General features: G+C 39.0%; 1 protein-coding gene across 2 annotated transcripts in view; it reads left to right on the top strand.

Annotated features, from left to right (window-relative positions):
• Positions 1-1,296: 1,296 nt before the first annotated feature.
• DMXL1 (Dmx like 1) overlaps positions 1,297-24,106 on the top strand; it is a 113,060-nt gene continuing 90,250 nt past the window's right edge. Inside the window, exons 1-2 of one of the 2 annotated variants that reach the window (XM_075179340.1) lie at positions 1,297-1,720; positions 19,886-20,011. In XM_075179340.1, coding sequence (XP_075035441.1) covers positions 1,634-1,720; positions 19,886-20,011 — 213 coding nt within the window. In that variant the 5' untranslated portion in view covers positions 1,297-1,633. The remainder of the gene's footprint in view (positions 1,721-19,885; positions 20,012-24,106) is intronic. The other variant, XM_075179332.1, reaches the window with a different exon arrangement.

Here is a 24,106-nt window from a genome sequence, read left to right as displayed (position 1 = left end):
ATTTAGATATAGCTATTACCTTTTTTGTTATTTGAGTGTATCTAATAAATGTGAGGTTATAGAGATAATCTGATCTTTCCACTGAATTCTGCATGAAATATTTTAAAATGTGTTGAGTAGTATAATAACTACTCAATGGGGAGTATTTCATTAACCACAAGTTATTTTTTAACACAGTGTTAAATCATTTTAACATAGTTTTTCTTCATTTTGGAGCGCGTTACCTTTACCCACTATTCAATTAAATTATTAACGCACCAGTTTTTTCTCAAACGGTCCTGTAGCGCTCAAGTGGAAGGTCTATTGAAAGTATAGGGTGGGTAAGAAGCAGCCGCGTTAAAAGCTATTCAATTGATTTTAAACAGGCCGATATGCTGTTTTATCTCGCACCTCTTTGGGGTGTGCTAAAAAAAAAAAACCTAAGAAAACTATTTGAAATCATGTAATAATGAAAAAAAAGAGATAAACTATGTTTATCAGTATTGCATTACATGAAAAAGTTGATTTTATTTCAAAAATAAAAAAACACAAAAATCACTAATTAATTATATTTATGTATGTTTTTTGTACTAATATGTATGTACCAATGTGTTTTAAAATGGTATAGATGATTCTATAGTAAAAAATAGTAAAATAAAATAAAAAATGCTAAAAGAAAGTACTATATGTAGATATTATAAAAATAGAAAGGTTGTGTAATGCAATCTAATGTATGCAAATGTCTGCCAATCCTTTTTTTTTTTTTTATACATGACCGCATTAAACCCTCCCCTTCACTCACCTAAAAATTCGCAAGCACCAATGATTAACACGCGGGGGCAGCGTTACCCGTTTTTCAATTGAATTGCATGATTTTTTACGCGGGGTTAGCTAAAAACGGTTGCGCCAGCGGGTCAAAACCCACGCGGCTAAAAAAACTTGTGGTCAATTGAATTCCCCCCAATGCATAAATTTACAATTTATATGTGTTTTTGCCTTCTATTATTGTGTGTTACAGTTTGTATAACGATCTCCCAGTGTGTAGCACAGTAACAACAACCATTAATTAATACAATATCTCTTAGTACAGAAGCCAAAACTGAATGATAAACATGTGATCTGCGCGTGCGCACACTGTGCGAATTCTGTATTCCATCACTACTAAATCCCACTACTTCTATGTCACATCGTCCAATGAGGCCCCGCCTTATAGGGCACGCCCCCTACTTACCTCGCTCTGTCTGACTTGCGAATGTGACAGCCGGATGCCGGGGCGCGCAGTATTGCGGAGAGGGTGGCTCGCGCGCTGATGACGGCAGCGAAGGTGCATTGAGAGTGACGCATGCGCACTGCGGAGTGAGCGAGGTTACCTCACTGAGTCCGGTCCCTACTTCCCTGTGTGTTCCTGACTCCACTTCTCTGTCAGTCGCTCCAGTGCTGCGTCTGTGCCGGACAGTCAGTGTCCTCAGGACCGCTTTCACCAGGCCCAGGGCCGCTCCTCCGGGTCCGAGCGCCAGTGACTGAGTGCGTCTTCCTCTTTGCTGCTGTCAGTGACATTAGTAAGGTTGTGTAACTCTGGCTATGTGTCTGTCACTCATGTCCTGCTGATATCCCGTCACCCGTCTTGTGCAGGGCTCTATGCGGCCGCTGGACCATGAATCTGCACCAGGTGCTGACAGGAGCCGTCAACCCGGGTGATAACTGCTTCTCTGTCGGCAGTCTGCAGGAGCAGCCTATCACGGTGAGACTTATACCTTGCACAGCATCCACACACTACACATCTTGTGTGCACCTAGGACTGGATGGTGGCATGTCCCTACATCTCATGCCCCCCTACATCTCATGCCCCCCTACATCTCATGCCCCCCTACATCTCATGCCCCCCTACATCTCATGCCCCCCTACATCTCATGCCCCCTACATCTCATGCTTCCTTTTTATGTGGATCACACTTACCTGACAACACTTTCAGCTTGTGTGACATAATGCCTGAGAATGTAAGCGCACGGTCTCATCATTTCTGGTGATACATAGTATGTTCTCTAGCTGTATAGTACAATAATTTAGCTACAATGTATGCAACTTAAATGTTAGTACAATATCTTGAATTATATTTATATTTTTTGTATTGGCCTGAAGTTTTAAGCAAAATATCTATAAACGTCCCTCTCCCTCACACTATTTATCTTCATGTTCACCCCACCTCCTTAACCAGTAATTGTCATTGTTTTTTTGTTTTGTTTTTACTTTATTGATGTTCATTATTCCTGCTCGATCTTGTAAGTATACTGCTCTGCTGCGGTATTTTGCTTATTGGTATTAAGCTAAGGTGTTTTGTAGAGAATGAGTTATCCTTTTTTTTTTTTTTTTTTTTTATAAATGAGGAACTTTTTGCTTATGACTAAATATTGTGTCAAATCATTCCAATGTATTTAAGCCACACAATATGTAGCAGAACCTATTATTGTGTTATTGCCTTCTCACCTCTTTGTCTGTTTTACCCAGTTTGTTTATTAGTTTACTATGTTCGTCCCCAATTGTAAAGCGCTACGGAATATGTTGGCCCTATATAAATGATGATGATGATGATTGTTCCTTTTTTTTGTTAGGTGAAGTGTTATAAATCTGAATGAGAAAACTGCTTAATTAACTTTACGTTTTTATGGGCCTTATCCAGCATTTATTGCTAATGACTAGAATTTTGGAAAGTGCTACTTGTTGCATTTCAATGTTATTAAAACTGTAACTGTGGACACATAACTGAATAGACTTTTAAAATGGTATACAGCTTTACAGTGCAGTTTCAGCAAGGCCTTAGCAACCTATTTGCTGTTTCGATCACTAATCTGCGTATGTAGTTCCAAGAGGCTATGTTTAGACTGACTTCTGCAACATGGGAGCATAATGTTACCTTTGTATTTACTTGCTCTGCAGCATACATGATTTGATGGATAGGGAAACCAATAGGCGGATATGTAACTGAATAATAAAAGCAAAATGTCTATGGTTTGGGGGGGGTTTCAGTACTGTATATGCATTGTTCAAAATTTAATAGCAGGTTTGTGTTCTACCTTTTTCTGTTTGACAATACTGGTAAATATTTTTTATGAAAATGCGTGTGCAGTATGTGAGCTGATGCTAATAGTGATTTCATTCCCTTTAAACTGCAGATCTTTACGTCTGGTCTGTTGATTGGCTGATTTTGGTATCTGATAGTAAACTTGATGTGTTTGATAGCAATACATGTATTTTACACTCTCACTCATGTGCATGCTGTGCTGTTTATCCTGAATGTAGAATGTCTCAGTGAGGGACTGTGATTATATTTCTCCAAGATGTTTATAAACCAAATTGGTTAATGGGAAGTTTTTAGTTTTGTATTTAAATTTACTGTACATCAGGAAGCATGCTACCTTGCCACATGTTTCATGAAACAAATACCATAGTAATTATTTTTTATTTGTATAGCACCACCATGTTATGCAGCACTTTTCAGTGAATATTAAAGAGTGCACATCAGTTGTTGCCCCTTGCAGTTTACAGTCTACATTTCCTAACAACCAAATGAAACACACTACCAAACAATCACACACTAGAGTCTATTTTGGCATAACCCATTCAGTCTACAAGTATGTTTTTGGACTATCTGAGGAACCCCCACACAAGGAGAGGACATACAAACTCTACACAGGATAATAACCTGGTGGGATTCAAATGCATGGATCCGGTGCTGTGAGGCAGCAGTGCTAACCACTGTGCCATCCTGCTGCATATACATAGCTTTGTTGTTTTTTGTTTTTTTTCGGTCTCAACATTACTATGGTCTTTTAAGGCTGCTGTCACTTTGGTTGCACCGTCTGTATCTTTCCATGAGCCGCCCTGTGTACATCTTCACTGTGACTCTGAGGGACATTTTTTGCAGCAGCCGAAAAGAATGGGCAAAGAGACTTTCTTCTTGTTAGCTGTTTCCATGGGACAGCTCGTCATCGGCACAGCCTGTTGCTTTGTGCCATCTGTTTTCCTTATGCCTAAAAGGATTCGGCACACTGTTTTTTGGTTTTATTGTTTGAGTTATAAGTGTTATATAGCAAATGAGTTTCAGTTCTATGATATGTTGCTTTAGTACTGAATGGGGGGTGCCTTTTATTCATTGTAAACGGTAGTGTTTATAGCATTGCTCTAACTTAAGAACACAGGGGCGTCTAACCATGCAAAATGTGTTAGAGCAGAAACGTTTTTCTTGACAACAGGCAAAATTTAAGTTTCTTCATTTTTAACTTTTATTTTGTGTTTTAATTGTTTAGTCATTGATTGCTATCCTCTTATGAAAATGATCTGCCAGATTGCAGTGAAATGTGCTATTGCTTTCCCCCTAAGAAAAAACTGAGACAGCTTGTGAGGACTGCTTTAGTGTATAAATCCTCAAATATACATTCCTTCCTACGTTGGCTGCTCATCTCCTGCTGGTGGTTGCTAGCGTTTTCTAGTAATTTTATTCTGCAAATAATTAAGTGTCATTATGTTAAAATATAATTCAACCTTGGCGGCGATGATCAGACAGTCGGCGTCGATCTCAGGTGTGACAGTGGGGCCGCGGGAATTTAAGGTCTCTCTCTTCGCGGACGACATACTTCTCTCTCTGACAAATCCTCGGGAGTCTTTACCCGCCTTATATAAACTTTTAGATGAATATGGCCTCCTATCTGGCTACAAAATTAATTTTGTTAAGTCAGAGGCCATGCTCCTTCATGCTTCCCCATCCCTCAGGAACAGTTTACAGACTAACTTTGCACTACGCTGGCAGGCGAGTAAGATCAAATATCTTGGAGTCTATATCACCTCGACCTATGATAGATTGTATCGGGAAAACTTCCCCCCCCTTCTGTCAAAAATCAAACAGGACTTGGAGACTTGGAAGAGTTATATTATATCGTGGCTGGGGAGGATTATTGCTATCAAGATGAACTTGGTCCCGAAACTTCTATATCTTTTTCAAACCCTCCAGGTGTGCGTCCCCGAATCCGTGTTCAAAGATTTGCATTCCTCCTTCTTAAAGTTTATATGGCATGCCAAGCCCCCTAGAATCTCAATAGCAGTGCTTAAAAAGCCTAGGGCTCGGGGAGGCAGGGGCTTCCCAGATATTAAATTTTTTTACTTGGCATCCCATCTGTCCCAGGTGACAGTAAGCTATGCCCCTTACAAGTCTATAGCAGGGGTGGACCTGGAGACCCACTATGTTGGGGTCCCCTCCATGGCATCACTCTGGGGCTTGACCAATACAGATAGGCCACCAGCGGCCTCCTCTCTTCAATCCCTTAAATTCTGCTTATCTTTTTGGGACTCATGTCGGGTCAAATATAAATTGTCCTCCCCTATCTCACCTCTGACTTCTCTCTGGGGCAACCCACACTTTCCTCCTGGCAATTCCACGCAGCAATTTAAACATTGGATAAAGGTGGGAATAAGAGTGGTCTCGGACCTGGTGGTCAATCAAACTTGGGCTTCTATGTCGGAACTTCACCATAGTTTTGAACCGTTTCGCCCGCTTTTTTTTTTAGTACTTCCAGGTCCGACACTTCGCTATGTCTTTGCCCCCCCAGGAGGTTCTCCGGGCCCCGACCTCCTTTGAATATATGTGTCTACATTCACCTCTCACTAAAGGGATGATCTCCCAGATATACAACTGGCTCATAGACTACATTTTCGATGCACCAGGCCGACATGAGCGGGAATGGGAGAGGGACCTGGGTCCTCCTCCAGACGACTTATGCTGGGAGGAGGACAGGTAGGGGATTGCCAAGAGCTCGATCTCTACACTAATTAAGGAAACAGCCTATAAAGTGTACTATAGGTGGTACTATACTCCTGATAGGCTATCTCGAATGTTTCCTACGACCACTCCGAGCTGCTGGCGGGAATGTGGCCAGAGAGGTACGATGTTACACATATGGTGGACCTGCCCTCGCATAGTTCCTTTCTGGAACATGGTTCTTACACTCATAAACTCTGTGTCAGAACAACAGATAAGTTTGGACCCCTGGTCATTCCTTCTCTCTCGCCCTATACCTGATGAGAGCGGGCCTTCAAATAAGCTTATATCCCATATCTTGGCAGCTGCTAAATCCTTAATAGCAAAGCACTGAAAAGACCCTAGGGCTCCCTCTATGCAGGAGCTACGGTCTTACATAAGACATGTCGCAAGCATGGAGAGTATAACGTGCTACCTTCATGATAAATCACATAATTTCGACAGGGTGTGGGCTCCGTGGTATTTATTAGAAAGCCGTAGCTGCCTATCCAATGTGTCCCCCCCCCCCCCTCTTGCAGACAGAATGTAGCTCTTGGGCTGCCTCCGGATCCCCCGGGCTGGATATGGTGCGCTGCTGGTGAGAAATGTTTGTATACCAGTGTTTTCTTTTTGGTAGTCTATATAAATGTGTGGTTTAGCTTTCTCTAGCAATGTTCCGAGTTTGTTTGCTTATTTATTTATTAGCTATATTGTTAACATAATTTGTACCTTCCTACCCCCCACTCTTTCTTTCTCTCTCCCCCTCCCCCCCCCCCCTCCCTACCCATATAAAAATATAAAACATAGAGGAGACATTTTGAATGTCAATATTTTCATGTCATTGGTGTTGATTGTATCTTTTTCTGTTGTTTCCTCTTTAAATAAAGAGTTTAAAAAAAAATATATATAATTCAACAAACATTTGTTGTGCCCTTCTCGTTTAATAAAGCAAGGGTATTTCCATGTTGAATAGATGCTTCCCTAAAGTTGGTAAACACATGATCATTAGTGAACTAGTGAGGGCTGTTCCTTTAGTATTCATTGGTTTCTGTTTATTTAATCTTGACTGAGCAAGTAACAGTGTAACAGTTACCACTCCTGTTAATTGCTAGTGTGTAGAGAATGTAAGTTAATGCAAAATTATTTATTCCTATAAGTTGTACCAAAGCTTTGTAGAAAGAGGTAATTTAACCTTTTAAGTGTTTCATATGGAAATAGATTAATATCACCTAGGCACTCTTATTTAATGTGGGATTTGTAAACAAGGTTATGGGAACAAATTATAAATATATGTATGCTCTAAATATTATATTTAAAGCTGTTTATATTAACAAGGAATCCAATTGCTTATAAATATTTGAAAGAACTGCTGACCAGTGTAGATGTTATTTTAACACACCCATTGGTTATTTATATTTGTAAATTGTTTTTTTCTCTTGAGTGAAATGGCTGCCTGCTTTACCTTGCAGGTATAGAACAGCTTCCTGGATTGCTGTTTGGAAATTGCTTTGTACGATTGCAATAATGAAATTACTCCCCAGTAACCTGAGGTGTGAGGCCAGAACAAATTGTATTCAAATTGATTTAATGTTGTCTATTCAAAGTAGAATCTAATATTGCGATTAGGACACTTTATTCCTGCCAAAGGAAACATATTGTACATTCTGGAACAGTGTAATATATATTTTGTATGAAAATTCATATTGCTTATTTAAAGATGACTTTTATACTGAAAAAATCTTATAAGAATATGGTTGGAACTTTCCAATGAGTAAAATATAGGTGTTGGCATTGGTGATGCATGCCCCATTTGAAAAGTCTTTACAATGCTACACTTTATTTTTAATATTTGATGCTAATGCTTTTCCAGCTGATTCATAATTAACACTTCAGTTTAAGGGTAATGTATCACATGTCAGAAAGTAACTATGGGCTATTAACAATGTGTTTCAATGCTTATGGTTTAAATATGCAATAATCTATGCATACAAGTGTAACTGAACATCTAGATCAGGGGTCGGCAACCGCCGGGGGTGGCACGCAGCCCCCTGAGTCCTGGCACGCCGGCTGTCTGACTGTTCTAAATGACAGCCGGAGAAGAGCTGAACTGCTGCGCAAGCGCAACAGCTCAGCACTTCTCCGGCTGTCATTTATTAAAAATGACAGCCGGAGATGAGCTGAACTGCTGCGCTTGCGCAGCAGTTCAGTGCCGGCTGAGCAGTTCCTCTCAAGCACCTTTGCGGACAGGATCACTGCTAGAAGAGGTAAGTATAAAATTATATAATTTTTTATTAATTTATTAGTGTCCTAAAAAAAATTTTTATGCAGTTCTGAGGCCATAAGAGTCAATGCGGCATAAAAGATATTGGGGACATTACTGTGGCATACTATGTGTTTCTGGGGGCAACTGTGGCATACTATGTGTTTCTGGGGGCAACTGTGGCATACTATGTGTTTCTGGGGGCAACTGTGGCATACTATGTGTTTCTGGGCGCAACTGTGGCATACTATGCGTTTCTGGGGGCAACTGTGGCATACTATGCGTTTCTGGGGGCAACTGTGGCATACTATGCGTTTCTGGGCGCAACTGTGGCATAGTATGAATTGGGGGCACAATTATGAGGTATGATGTGAACTGGGGCACTACTGTGCAGCATAACATTTTTTTTTTTTGCTGGTTACTGTTATGAGTTAAAATGAGAAATAAATAAATATATATATATATATATATATATATATATATATATATATATATATATATATATATATATATATATATATATATTATAAATAGCCGCCGAGAGGGGAGGGGCGGCTACAAATTTCCCTGGGCCTGCTTGGTGCCCCGAGCCCCCTCTGAAAATATAACTTTTTTTTAAAAAATTTTATTGAGTGCAGGGGGATCGGTAGTGGCTAAATCCCCTTCAGCTCAGATACCTTCAGACACCAGGTCATGTGACTGCAGTGGTCACATGGTACTCGGTGGGCTGCTGGATATCTTCCCATGCTGTGCAGTGGAGAATAAGGTAAGAAGAAGGTGTGATGGAGAGGGGCATGTGTCACTAAAGGTGCTGGGCAGAGGGGGGGCGAGTGTGATTAAAGCATGTGGGCAGAGGGAGACACGTGTGATTAAAGCATGTGGGCAGAGGCAGGGGCGGACCCAGACATTTGCTCTACCCGGGGCGATTTAGGCCCCGCCCCCTTTCTGTGTTCTAAGGGTGCCGGCGGCTGCACAGTATGTGTAGGTCCATTCAGCAGTGAAAGTGTGCTGTCCCGCTGCTCTGATTGTGTTTAAAACACAATCAGAGCAGCCGGGCAGCATACTGTCACTGCTGAACGGACCTGCACAGTGTGCAGCTGTCGACAGCAAGCCCCTGGATCTGCCACTGGGCAGAGGGGACATATGTGAGCAAAGCTGCTGAGCAAGGGGGCATGTGTGAGTAATGCATTTTTCTGTAAGAGGGTGGCCTGGTGCTTTTCACCTGCTAGACACGCCCCCAATGATGCACTGCCACGCCCCTAATTGTACGACCACTCGCATGGGGAAAAAAAAAAAAGTCGGTGGCGGCACAACATTTTTTTAACTATACTTAACTATAAGGGAGGACCCATGGAGTTGCTGTACTGGGGCCATGAATTTCTCTAGGCAGCTCTGTGTGTGTGTGTGTGTGTGTATATATATATATATATATATATCTCCACATACCCCCACACACCCCCACACCTGGGCTTGGCTAGATTTTAGCCGGCACTCCGATAGAAAAAGGTTGCCAACCCCTGATCTAGATACTGGTTACGCACCACGGTCCTGAGTCATTAAGGAAAGTAAGGCAAAAAAATTAGTTAATGTTCTCCAGGACAAACCATGTTACAATGCAAGGGATGCAAATTAATTTATTATTTTGCACGTAAGTCAAATACTGGATGTTTTTCATGTAGCACATAAATACTTGATAGTTTTATTTTTACACTAAAATTTAGAATTTGTTCTAGAACAAGCCCTACCCCAACTATAAATCTATCTCCACATTTTAAATGTATATTCCCCTCCAATGCAACATGCTTTTGCCCAGGTGCAAAGTTACTCCTTTTTTTATGCTTTGCTCTCCTTAATGACTTAGGCACCACATGTCAAACGCAAGAAGTTGCAGAGATGATCTGTGACACCCGCATGCAATGTTTTTAAAAACAAAAATAAAAAAAAATGAAGCTGCGGAGGCTCATTGGTATGGGGTTATTGGAGCCAACTGGTTTTATTCCAATTACATGTTTGTTTGTTTTTTTACCAGAATTGAAAACAAACACTAGTAAACACAAGTAAGCACAAGTTTTTATGCTAGTGAGTAGGGCAGGGTTTAAATAGATTTATTTTTACACTTATTTTTAAACATATTTAGAATTTTTTATGTATTTATTGGAATACAAGTTACAATAAATTATGTTCTCACGTTTGTGTTTAACAAAAATGAATCAAGAATTATACAAATAGAGGATTATGATGGCAAAAACCTTCATGCTAAGGGTGTCTGATTCAAGGGGAAATTAAAGGAGAATTCTAAGATGTAGTAATGCTATTTTTTTAAGCAACACATTGAGTTTAAAGCATTATAAATGATTGTGCTTCCTTTTAAAATGTTGGTAATTACAGGAAACAAAATCAATCTTTGTTCACTTAGAACGGGAGGGGAGGATAGGGCAGGCAGATTAACATCACAATCTGTTGAAGTTAGCCTTATCTTTGAGTGTTAAGATTGTCAATCTAGGTCCAGGTAAGAAAGCTAATTGCTGCACAGATCTGGCCCTTTGTTGATTGGCCCAAATTTAGTCCAGTACGATAAAATATAGTTGACTAAATTGATCAATAATCTTATTGTGATCATTTGACATTTCTAATGTGAAAGAAAGATTGAAGTGTCTGTAATGTACTCATTCAATAAAAGTCCAGTGCTCTTATAACTGTCTTACATTGTGCATATACTTAACATTTTCACCTGATTTAACAAATACATTTTAGTGTATTTTGAAGCTATGGCTAATTTTATGTTTATCTGACTAAAACGTACAGATAGCTAAAATTATAAATGATGCATTTAAAGCGGTCAACCAGCTTTCTTGACAGTCCAGGTTGCTGGCAGCTCGGGGAGCCACGTGAGACACTATACAAGTTAGCACAATCTGCCAGTAGCTGTACCTTCTAAATGTGGCTTCATCACAAAAGGAAATCCCTGTTGTGGGGTCAAGTTGTGAACTATTACTATTTTACTGCTGCTTTGGACCTGATTTGTAAATTCGTATATTTTTACAAGTTTTTAAGGAAAAAAAAGGAAATAAGCTATGCATTAAAATATGATGGGATCTCAAAGAAAACCTCTAGGTATAATCTGGACTACTGGTCTGAGTATTCAACGTAATAGTTCATTTTTAATAACATTAGAGGTTTTCCACCTACAGAGGACTTCAGCACCTATTGCTTGTTTACTATGCTCGCCAGCAATGTTTAATATAATGTGAATAGAAATATTGCATATGGCTTGGGGGGAGATTACAAAGTTTGTCCTGTGGAGTCATTTTTGAAATACCACCTCATTCTTCTTTAAGTCCCCATGGGCACATGTCAAATTACCTGGAGTGATGACCTCTTTCCCAGTGCCAGAAGTGACCCAATGGACTCTAAAATGGAACCCTAGAAGTGAAATGGTTAATGGGTGAACAAATTGTTGATTTTGTGGCAAAATATTTAACTAGCTCGCTAATTATCTCAGTGCTTGGCTGTTTCTCAACAATGTCTAGCCTTAAAACTAATGTTTTTAAATCTGTTAATATTCTCCCGTACACAGAATTTACTTATTTAAAACATCTTGGTTCCATTGTGAGAATATATCTGAGTTTCCCACTACAGTATGGAACTTGTGTTTTAGAATATGTCACTTTTTTATTGGTGGTACTATGAATACTTAAATAGCTTAATGTACATTTTCATGTGGCCTCCAAATATTCCTTTATACATACAGTTTAGACAGCCCATATTTTCCTAAAGCTGATGATGACACTAGTTTCTGGTATTTTCAGTGTGGGGAGCTCCTTAAAGTTTGGTCAGTTTGCGTTATAAACTTATTTCCGTGGTTTCAACTCATTAGAGGTTCTCACTGCAGCAAATTACTTTGTTATACTCTTATTTATCATTTCACCACCTCCCTCACCTAGTATTCTTTTTCTCCTTTATTCTGATATCTGTTTTGGGTTTAGGGGGCATGACATTATATATTAGTAAATATTGAATGTTTCTTTGTAGTATTATTTTCATCTATATGAAAGTTTTGGAAATATGTTGTCGTTTACGTTTTATGCTTCTTATTGGAGCAGTCCCTATAGAAAGTGTTCTAATAGAGCATGAAACCAGTACAACTACAGATGCTTTAGCCAGAATCTTGACCATTTACTTTAAAGCATATGTAGTTGATTCTCAAACTAGATATGTAGATGATTGAGCAAGAGAGAGAACATAAGTTGTATCTTTTCTCTTTTCCACAAATTTATCTACCATATCATATCACTAATGTAGTGAACATTTGGCTTTCTTTAAACTTTTTTCTATATGAAAGGTAGACTCTTCTTTGGATACAGTGATGGAACCCCTTAATTTAGTAGGAAAGCAGTGTTATGGACAACTCAAGTAAAGGCCTGTGATATAATAGTGCTCACAATTTCAATAGATTTGTTACTATGAATAGAGCTTGATAAAACCCTGTCAGTGTCACTGAGGAGGAGCTGACTTTCGTTAGCCTTTTGATTTGGTTATTAAGATATTTATTCTCCCATATTCTCTCCCTTTTCCTCTTAACTATGATTTTTTTTTTTTTTATCCTCAGTTTTGTTATTTAAAAATAAATGGAGTAGAACCTGGTACAGAATTTATAAAACTTTCTTAGGATGCTCATAGCAGATGCAGTATTTTTGTCTATGAGAGCCTTATCCCTATGGCTTTTGTCCAGACCACGTTTTTATTTTGTTCAGTAATGGATCACTTGCTGTCTTCTACGCCCCCTCTGCTCAAAAACGCTTGCTTGATAGTTTTTTACATGATAAATTTGATGTTTGGCAAAGATCACAAGCTTCAGTGCAAGTGGAAAACATGTCCATAGTCTCTGACCACCTAACACTGTATGGTTCTACTCCTGTGCTGAGTTTTCTCTTTAAGGCAGATACTTCTGTCCTGTTGACATTGTCCTACTGTATTTATTTGAAACCCTTGGGGGTGAATTTATCAAGCTGCAGGTTTGAAAAAGTGGGGATGTTCCCTATAGCAACCAATGAGATTCTAGCTGTCATTTTGTAGAACAGTGTTGGCTAACCTGTGACACTTCAGGTGTTGTGAAACTACAAGTCCCAGCATACCCTTCCATCAATAAGCTACTATATATTGGCAAAGCATGCTGGGACTTGTAAAACTAAAACACCTGGCGTGTCGCAGGTTAGCCAATACTGTTGTAGAATGTACTAAATAAATGATAACTAGAATTTGGTTGCTATAGGCACCTTCTCCACTTTTTCAAACCCACAGCTTGATAAATTTACTCCTTGATATTGTGCAGTTAAATTATCTCTGTAGCGATCTAAAGTTGTTGTGTTTTGTTTTTTTTCTTGTTTTTGGTTTGGGTGTAACTTTTTATACTAAATATAATATTTCTTTATTTTTGTGCTTTTCAGACCTATATTTTTTTATTATCAGTTGGTTGTTTTTGTTAAGCTTTGTATTGTGTTAAAGAGATTCTCTAATACTATTTTATCTAATGTAGAGAGGTATGCTGGATCCCAGAACAATGAAATAAGCAACTCTGACAGACTATATAAATGCATGGCTGAAAAACACAGAGGGAGGCCAATAGAAAAAGCAATGTGTTTAGTGAAAGTTGCAATAAGTTGTGTACTTGTCATTAAATTAAAGTCCACCTTCAGATGACAACCCCTTTACTTTTTTAGCACCTCATAATGGAAGTATTTATCTATTTGTTTAAAGTCATAACAAACTTATAATATTTTGGAGAGCTTAAAATGACTTGGAGAACTTAGAGAGCAATTTCTTCTGTGCTGATGTATTGTGCAGGTTTTACCTGGTAAGTGCACTGATTCATTGAGGTCTCGGTGTACTAGAACAGGAAGTCCAAATCCTGCTTCAGACTTGTTTTGTGTACAGTATATACCGACAGAAGACTATTGTCAGAAAATACCTGTTACCGCCTGTGAGTCTGTTCTCCTTTTGCACAAATATGAAATCAAAACTTTGTACCACGTAACTGCTGTTTTTATTTAACTTCTCCATATAATTTCTGGCAGACTAGTAGTCTATCAATCTGTGTTTCACAGTACCTGATAAACTAGAGTACGCTTCTTCTTTTTACCTTAACCTTCATTACTTAAAATGATTAGTAAAATATTTTTTATGAATGCAAATACAATAAACATGAAAATACTGTAATTACATTAACATTTTATTCTCATTTTAAATAGAAGCATTTATCCTGGTGACATAAGTGTAAATTTATATTTCTGATGCGATAACACTGAACTGATCTGATGTTTGCTTGATGGTGGCAACAATGCATGACCTTTTGTAAATTTATTAGGTTACAGTTAAAGCACAGAAAAGATTTCTCTCCATAATGAGATGAGATTCTTGGGTAATTCAGGTTACATCTCTCCCAGGCAAATGGATTTTCTCTGTTGGCATAAGCAATTTGTCATGCTTTAAAAAACCTTGTAGGTGGGGTACTGCCTTTTAAATAACATAATCCATATATTCCTTTTGCTTTTGGCAAACCTTATTTTCATGTTGATTGTAATGAATGCTCATAAGTATTTCACAAGAGTTAGTTTGGTAATAGAGGGCTGGTCATATAGTGGTGATACCGATAAGCACACTTCTTACCTTGATGAGCTGTCGCCTGTTACTTGTAAGCTACATATACATTAGTGCTAAATGAAGAAACTTGCTATTATGTGTTTTATGCTGTCTTATAATTTACTAATTTATTATGGTAGAAATTGTCACAATTTAAAATTTAAAAAAAGTTTCTGAATGTGGTGTCTGTGACTATGATGAACTCAACAGATAAGTAGGAATCGAATGAGGAAAAAGTAAGGCAGCACTTGTAATTCTCTCTCTCTTCACTGTCCAGTTATTTTGGTCTTGCATTGGAAAGTAGAAACTCCAGTTAAATCCTTGTTGGGGTGCTCTTAACTGGTTCTGTCTCCTCTGCTAAAGGTGCACACACACACACATACACAAAAGAAATGTTTAGTCAACATTTCAAAAGAGGAGTGGTAGCAAAATGTTTTGTTTGTGGCATGCACATGTAGTAGCTGGCAACCTGTCCGAAACTAGACACAAAAGTGTGCTAGCTCTTTTGCCTTGTATTACTACTCTGGTTAGCATATGCTCCATATAATACAAAACCCCCTATACAACATATTTGTATTTTATTATACGTTTTAAACAATCTTTCTTTCTGTATACTGTAAATAACTACAAATGTTAAGCCACATTGTTTTGTAACCTTTAGTTTTACAATTGTATGCACAGGAGTTTTAGGCCTTCTCTTTGTCCTACCCCCTCAAAAATTAAATAAAATAATCAGTTATCATTAGTATATTACTGCCTTCTAATGCTTTTCTAGATATATAAAGTGAAAAATATTCTTTAAAATAATCCCCATATGAGAGATTCTTAAATTTATCTTGACATCTTTACTATTTATTTAGGATATGTGTGATGCATGTATGTATCTATGCATGTACATAAAGGGCCAAATTGTGATGGCTAGATGACTGGGTCAGAGCATCTCTAAAACAGCAAGTCTTGTGGAGTGTTCCTGGTATCATCATCACCATTTATTTATATAGCGCCACTAATTCCGCAGCGCTGTACAGAGAATTCGCTCACATCAGTCCCTGCCCCATTGGGGCTTACAGTCTAAATTCCCTAACACACACACAGACAGACAGACACAGACTAGGGTCTATTTGTAAGCAGCCAATTAACCTACTAGTATGTTTTTGGAGTGTGGGAGGAAACCGGAGCACCCGGAGGAAACCCACGCAAACACAGGGAGAACATACAGACTCCTTACAGATAAGGCCATGGTCGGGAATTGAACTCATGACCCCAGTGCTGTAAGGCAGAAGTGCTAACCACTATTCCACTGGGTCATGGGTGTCCAAGAGATTTGCATTCAGCATTCCTTTGGACCTAGACTTCACAGAGCTTCTTTTTTGTTTTGTTTTTTCTTTACCTTACCCATTTTCATAGTGCATATGTGTGAACAAGCCCAAAGTGTGATTGGAAGAATTCTATATGCACCTTGATTAATGATCCTGGTGAATGCAGTCAAACTACTCTGGAGACACAGCACAAAACACTAATGTGAATGTGACCTAACTGGAACATCCCGCTTATATATGATAGTACTAATATTGTCAAATATACCAACTAAACACTTGCAGAAAACGGGAATGGGACTTAGGTGTGACACTTAAAATAAACAATTGGGATTATGTTTTAGAAAGTATAGGAATGTGTTCAAATACAGAGCTGTATGAGTTTGTGGGAAAATGCTGTGTAGCTTATTCAAGATACCAACAAAATGAGGATCTTGCATCAGACAAGACAGTAGGTATCGAAGATGCCATTTCTACCCAATGTTATAGAAATTTTGTTTGTAGAATAAATAAGTTAAGTTATAGGTTTGATCTGCCATGTAAATGTGTATAGGATTTGAAATCAAATGTAAAGCTGCACTTCCATATGTTACATGCATGTCATTAACTTGGTGCTTCCCTAAGTAGGAACCCTGGCTTTTTGTAGGTTTTGAAGAGGCAGCTTGAAAAAAGGATCGCAGGCGCAGCAATAGCGCCGAAGAGGAATAAGGGAAAATGGTTGCTAGGCGGCCCGATGCAAGTGACATGAAGAAAGGGGGGTGCAGACAACGAAGTTCATCCTATTTTGTTACACCTGAGCAGTGAAAGTAGCCACTCAGGGAAAGGAGGAGGCAGGGGGCGTGACAGGAGGCAGGACAAGGTGAGAGTAGTTAAAGGAGAGGGGGAAGGAAGCTTATTATACATAGTTTTTCAGTCTCCTACCCACCCATCCCCTACAGTACATACAGGTATTTCTTTAAAAATAAATAAAAACAAGATGTAAAATATATATTATATATCAAGCACTTTATGTAATCTTTGTAAATGCTTGACGAGTAATGTTTTTGTCATTGGATGCTTTGTGAATATAATTTATTGCTATTGCTTTGTCACTGTTGGAAGGGCGGGAAAGAGGCAAGCAAGGCATAGGAAGTGGGGAGCCAGCAGGGCCGGGCAGTATCACCCAGGGAAGACGGACGGACGCTTGGTTCCAGCTTCAACGGTTAGGCCAATACTGGCGGCGTGCCAGGTTTATTGAGAGGGTGACTTATGCCAATGGGGCTGGTCTCCGGAGGGCGTTGTTGCGGTGTCTACATGGAAGTAGGCAGAACACGCCCTATTTTTCCAGATGGAACTGGAAAAGGTAATAAATTTTATTAGCCTTGCACGCCGCTTGTCTGCCAAGTTTTGAAGTGTTTAATAAAGCTGTGACCAAAATAATTTTGCCAAATACTTGTCTCAGAGTCTTTCTTTATTAGCTCATTGCGTGGGATGCCGGTTAGTCGACCTATATCCCTTATAGTGTTTGAAATAGATTTCTCTGTGCTACAGAAGCTGCAGAAAAAATGTGCTGTCCACACGTCTCCGGTAGGAGAATTGCCAAGTTTTGTAAAATGTTTGTGTAAATATAGTTACTCTAGGTGGTAGTGCAGCTTTAAAATTTTATTCAGCCCTTTCCGTATTCTGTTTAGGAGACCAGCCTCTCTGGCCACTGGTGTACAAATGTTAATTATAAGTGCACAGCAGTATGCCCACACACATAGCAGAACAGTAACATTTTTCCATGTCATCTGATGTCTCCCTTGAATTGACTGGTTGAATAGATCAATGTGTAGCAATAATGAAATATATATCAAAACTTTGACCTTGTCTGTTTTGTATATTCACACTTTTTTTCCCCTTTAAATCATGTGGTGTATGGTGGATTTTTTTTCTTTTTATTATAATCTGAAATGGCTATCACGATTTGTGTTCATCTGTAACATTGATTGCTTGTCAATCTTGCGTTATCTAATAAAGCTTATCTCGCTTATCTGTAAAATGCAGCTTGTTACAATTTAGCCCAATCTTTTAAAAAATTGAAAATAAAATCTGTAAAATAGTGTCCAAATTGACTTTATATTAAATGTGCAAAACTGAACCTTAGAAGACAATTAGTCTTCAAAATGCACAGTTTCGTTGATATGAAGTAGGAAAAGAAAATAAATTTCAGTGTGACCCTACCATCCCAATGTACGGCTTCATACACATGGCGTTAAAAGCGTGGACAAACTCTTCTACTTGTGCCCTCACTTCTAGCCAAACGCTTGTCCTCAAACCTTACAAGGAGCATAGTTTTCAAAGTACCAAGCATTATTGCTAGTGAATGTCAATGTTGAAGTTCAAACAAATCAAGAGCACGCTTGTCAAAGTATGTGTGTACAGGTCCTTTCCCTTACGTTGTTGTGGTTTTTTTTTAATTGTTGCTAATGTGTTTTTACCAGGCTGTAATGGCGCATGTTGCGCCTGATATTAATGCCAGAGTGACCGAACACTTAAAAAAAAAAAAGCGTAATTATGTATTTCTCCTGCCTACTCCTCATAAAGGGCTTACGACACATCCTACAGATCTTGACAGTTTCTAAAGTTAAAGTAATTAATAATAAGGATAAAACAGAATTGTCTTTGTTTGCTGTAACATCCCAATCTTGGCCACCGTGTGTGAATCCACCAGTCTATAATTTGTACAAAGCTTTTTTTTTTTTTTCTTTTTTTTTTTTCTTGGCAGATTTATTTTTAGATTTTATTATAGAACTATACTCAAATCTAAAACCTTTTTTGTGTCAGGTGAAGTTCAGTTGCATTCCTTTACCTGTGGTGTGCCATTCTCCTGATCCCTCAGCAGCCCCAAACACTTCTGTAGGCAAGTGTTGCTCTAATTCCACTTGCCTGTTTAAAACTAGAGGTGGTGCTTCTCTTCTGTGGTTCCCAGTGCATGTAAATACATAGTAATAGTGTTTTATGAGTAATAGTATTTGTTGTACCATTTTCCAGTTTGTCGAAGCAGCATTAAATGTAAATCTGTTTGCTATAATACTAGTGTAGACCCACTATACATTGTCATTTTGTAAGCTTGGATTCTGTGGCTGTGAAATTCAGCTGGATATTACGGTAGGACTGAAGAGATGATTGAATAGTATTATATGCAAGACTTACAGTACTTGGTATAGTGGTATTTATTTAAGGGCTGCTAAGCCTAAAACACAAGTGGATCCAATATGAAAATACATCTTGATATATTGACAAATATAGTATATATTTAATTTGTTATTTAGCATTACATTACATTTGCTGTGAGGTCTGCTGTGTGTAGTAAAGAACCACATACAACTTCCGGCACTACTCCCCCCTCTCCCCTCCCCCCTCTTCTCCCCCCCCCCCCAACCCACTCTCGCAGCATAAAGCTAGACAAATATGTTTTGCGCACTACTTTAAAATGGTTGCAAAACAGGAGTGTGAGTGGAAGGTACACTGCAGTGTTAAGGCTTTGTGTTGGTCTTCATGTTCACCTTCTGAGGGAACATCAGAGCCTGGGAAAAAATGGCTGCATAGAGCTGACTTCTGCACTTGGAGAGTGGGGTGGAACTATAATCCTTCATTCCTTGCGGGTACTGCAGCTTTCAATATGCTTTGTCCCAGTGATTTGCTGAAAATTCCACACGTAGATGTTTTTTTTTTATTATATTTAGTTAAATTTATAATTTTATCCTTTTTAACCTAACTGCTTAACTCTACTTTATAACTAACTTCTTGTTGATTTATATGTTAACATTTTATTATAAGCTAGCTGGAAAACTATGTGAATGTCATTGTCCTTGAATATGTCCTGTCAGTTTGATGGTATATTTTAGTAATCAGTGTTTTCGTTTTGTGTTCCCTCTCTAGGCTTATGCATCTGGGTGTGATGTTGTGATTTTGGGAAGTGATTTTGAGAGGCTACAAGTGATTCCTGGAGTTAAACATGGCAATGTTCTAGTGGGATGTGTGGACTGCTCCATGCAACAGGGCAGGGTGAGTAACATTTGTATTTGCAATAGTTTATAAATATCAAGTGTGTTGTATTTTTATATAATGGATTAAAATCTAAATTGCACAGTAAGGAAGAAAACCGGCTAAAATAGAGCAACATAACTTGCCTCTTAACCTAAAATAAAGTTTAGAAACATCACATGTTCTGGTGCTATAGGACAGACTGTTGACTTTGGAGGTCATAAAGGAGTCTAGATGATCATATGTCTACACAAACCCACATATCCCAACAACAGCCAGTGTGTGCAGCTATGGCACCAGGAACAATATTGTTTGGCTACTTGTCCCACAATCTTAAAGTCGTACTTCAAATGCAATTTCTGTAACAATTTCACCAACAATTGAAAGTTCTGATGGCATGCTGATTCATTTGTACAAAACGTACCTTCAGATCTGCCATCTTCATGTCTCATAATAATCTGCTGAAAAGATTAACTCTGTACACACCTACTTCAGATATCTGCCTACACCGCTGGTCGTGAATGCATATACACTTTCACATTTGCCCGACCTCATTCCTTGGTTGAATGTGACTTTTAGGACATTTATAAAACCTAATCAACAGATGCAGTGTGTGTTGGTTCAGTAAAACATAATCGTGCAATATCTGAACAAATGATTGTGAATCTTGTGATCTGCATGATAAATGCATAGATATGTACCCAGCTATACAGTGTTCGCAACTGAATCCTGTTTGTACAATTAAATACTATGTTGACCTTGGTGTAATAACTGCTATTGCAATTACTAATTGATCCAGTTTACATTGAGTAAGTTATAAAAATAAAGGAGAGACCTGGAGTCTGATTCTTAAAGGTCACTTGGTAAAAAAAAAAATCGTTGTGGTTCTGTTTCTATAACGCCTTAAGACCTTTATTACAAGTACACACATTGGTATCTCTGTACTCTGAAGATCTAGAAGTATACATTGCCGAGTACTTTTTCTGGGATTGTTGAGATAATGTAAAATTAACCATGTGAAAAGCTATACAAAAGTAAGCTTTTTTTTTTTTTTTATTATTTTTTTTCTTGGGTTGAATAAGGAATTAAGATGATTCCTGACAAAAGCCAATGCAGCTGAAAGCCATGAAAATTGGCTACCTCATAGTGGTGTAAAATGCCTGTGCCATGAAGGAGATATAACAGTGCATTTAATGATGCAATCTTGTTGTGACTTAGGCTGGGTACACACTACACTGTTTTCAGCAGATTATTGGGCCAATCAGACGATAAACGACTGATTGGCCAGGTATCTTGTGAGTGTGTATACTTACACAATGATCTAAAGTCGTCCCAAAGTGCAGATCATCATTTAATTTTGTTGGTCATACTGTTTAATATTTTCGTCCCAATCACCTTCTGATCCCCCTGCAGCATCCCCTCAGCTCAAATCACAACTTTGACAGCAACAGCATATGCAAGGAAGCCAGCCTGCATAATGATTGAATGCCTGCTTTCCGTCCCTCCCCGCCCTGCTGTTCATTCGCATTTAACCCTAAAAATCACATTATGTTTTAAAAGCATTCACAGCATTTAACCCTTGTTACCTGCCACACTGAGGGCTGTTAAAACTCTCTCCCATGTCTCGATCTACCCTCATACCTTCTGAGTGCACCCACTGTACCAGACGCTAACAGGGACCTCCAGCACGTCTTGCTAGTAACACAGGGGTTAACACAATGAATTGAACAATGTGGCTGTGTAACGGGCGGGATATGCTGTAACCTCACACATCAGCCTGACACTTCATGGCCAGGCAGAGACCTGCTGGACATAACACTTGACAGATAAAGAGCACAGATCGATGGTAAATCTTGTGTAGTGTGTACACCTGAATCAGCAGACTGATCTGGACTTCAGTCGTTCATTAAATCGTTACTGATAACAAATCGGTCTAAAGTGTTTGTAGTGTGTACCTAGCTTTAGATGGGACAATGTGGTAAATTAAAACAAAGAAAATGTACAATGTTGAAAAAACATGACCGAATAGATACTGATTAGAAAATAAACAGGAGGTGAATAGAAACAATGACTTTTCAAATTCGAAATGTTTCCACTTTTAAAATCCAGTATTTAGACAATTGTAATGCATACAACAACGCCTTAATTTGTAAATGTGGGAATTTGTATATAAAATATAACTGTTTTCTCATTTTGCAGAATCTATGATAAAAGTGTATAAAACAATTAGAGTTCTAAAACCGTTTTATAGAAAATATAAATTGCATTAAACATTACAATCTCTGAATAGACATTTAGAATAGCATGGGTTTTCAGAACCTGTAGGATAGTAAGGATTCAGAAACCATACTTGGCTAAATCTTGTCTCAGATGTTGGAAACTTTTTGCACGTGTTCTCTTAAGACCACTGAAAATGCATCGCGTAAAGGCTTGATCACAGGTTTTTTTGTTATCTTAAAGAATGACTGTACAGTTTGTGTTTGTTAAACAGTGGCCTTCCAGGAAGATATGCTCATTTGTTCATTGCAGGTCAAGATTTGCTGGAAACTAGGGAGTGTATATAGGACACTATGACAGATATTTAGCGGTTCAGTATTCACTCTGGGAGAGGTGCTGAACAAATAATTACATCTGATATTAAATAATACTGAAAGGCTTTAAGGAACAGATGGGGTTTGAGAACCCGTTTGAAGGTGCTCCGATTAGGGAACAGACTGATGGAGCAATGGAGGTCGTTCCAGTGAAAGGGAGCAGCACGGGAGAAATCTTGAATTTTGGTGTGGGCTGAGGTAATCGGAGTGGAGGAAAGGCGACGGTCATTGGCCGAATGGGCGGTAGTGTGAATAGAGTGGCAGTTATAGATATAAGGGGCAGTGGAATGGGAGAGGGCCTTGTAGGTGACGATGAGGCGTTTAAAGAGGTTTCTGTAGGGGAAAGGGAGCCAGTGTAGGGCAAGGCAGAGGAAGAGTGGTGTGAAAGAAAGATGAGCCTCGCTGCCACATTGAGAAAAGAATGAAGGGGGGCAAGATGGGAGTGAGGGAGGCCGGTAAGATGAAGGTTGCAGTAATCGAGGTGGGAAATTATGAAAGCGTGGATAATGGTTTTGGCGGCAGCCTGAGAAAGGAAGGGCTGAATGTGGGCAATATTCCGTATTGGAAACGACAGGATTGGGCAAGAGATTGAATGTGGGGGAGCAAAAGAGAGAAGGGAGTCAAGGGTGATATCCAGGCAGCGGAGTTGGGGAACAGGAGAGATGGTGCTATTAGCGTTGATTGATAGATCAAGGTGTGGGTGAAGATTTTTAAGGAGGGAAAACAATGAGTTCAGGTTTAGCAATGGTTATTTTGAGAAACTGTGAAGACCTCCAGGAAGAGATGGCGGAAAGGCGGTCAGAAGCATGCGAGGGTGGGGTCAGAAGAAGCAGATAAGAGTTGAATGTCATTGGCGTAAAGGTGGTAGTGGAGATCAAAGGAAGAGGAGATGAGATTGCCCAGGGAGGTAGTGTAAAGTGAAAATAGGAGAGGGCCGAGAACAGAGCCCTGAGGGAGGACTGGGGGAGGAGAAGATGAGTTGGGAGTGAAAGAGAACGAGCAGTTGGCAAGGTATGAGGTGAACCAAGTGAGGACACAGCCAGAGAGGCCAAGAGAAAGAAGGGTCTGCAGAAGGAGAAGGTGATCCATGGTGTCAAAGGCTGCGGAGAGGTCCAGGAGGATGAGTAGGGAGAAGTGACTCCTGGATTTAGCAGAGAGGAGATCATTTGTTAATTTGGCCAGGGCAGTTTCAGTGGAGTTGAGGGGACGAAAACCTGATTGGAGAGGGTCGAGGAGGGAATTGTCCGAGAGGTGACTGGTGAGGCAGTTGCAGACAATCTGCTCCAGTAGTTGAGGCAAAGTGGAGAATATTGTTGATCTAGAAAATATCCTTAAAGTAATCTGTGAGTTCAGAATTGTGGTGCAGTAGGCTTACCAAAAATTGCAGATATGATACCCAAGTCCATTCCTCGTGAACTAGACGTTCACAATTTTATTTTTTACATTTTATAATAAATTTGGTTTTCACTGGCACCACCTAAAATAAACATTTAATGTTTTGGATGAAGTTTTTCTTTAAATTGAT

The sequence above is a fragment of the Mixophyes fleayi genome, chromosome 1, assembly GCF_038048845.1.
Source record: "Mixophyes fleayi isolate aMixFle1 chromosome 1, aMixFle1.hap1, whole genome shotgun sequence".
NCBI classification, from domain to species: domain Eukaryota; kingdom Metazoa; phylum Chordata; class Amphibia; order Anura; family Limnodynastidae; genus Mixophyes; species Mixophyes fleayi.
This window is presented reverse-complemented; position numbering and strand designations above follow the sequence as displayed.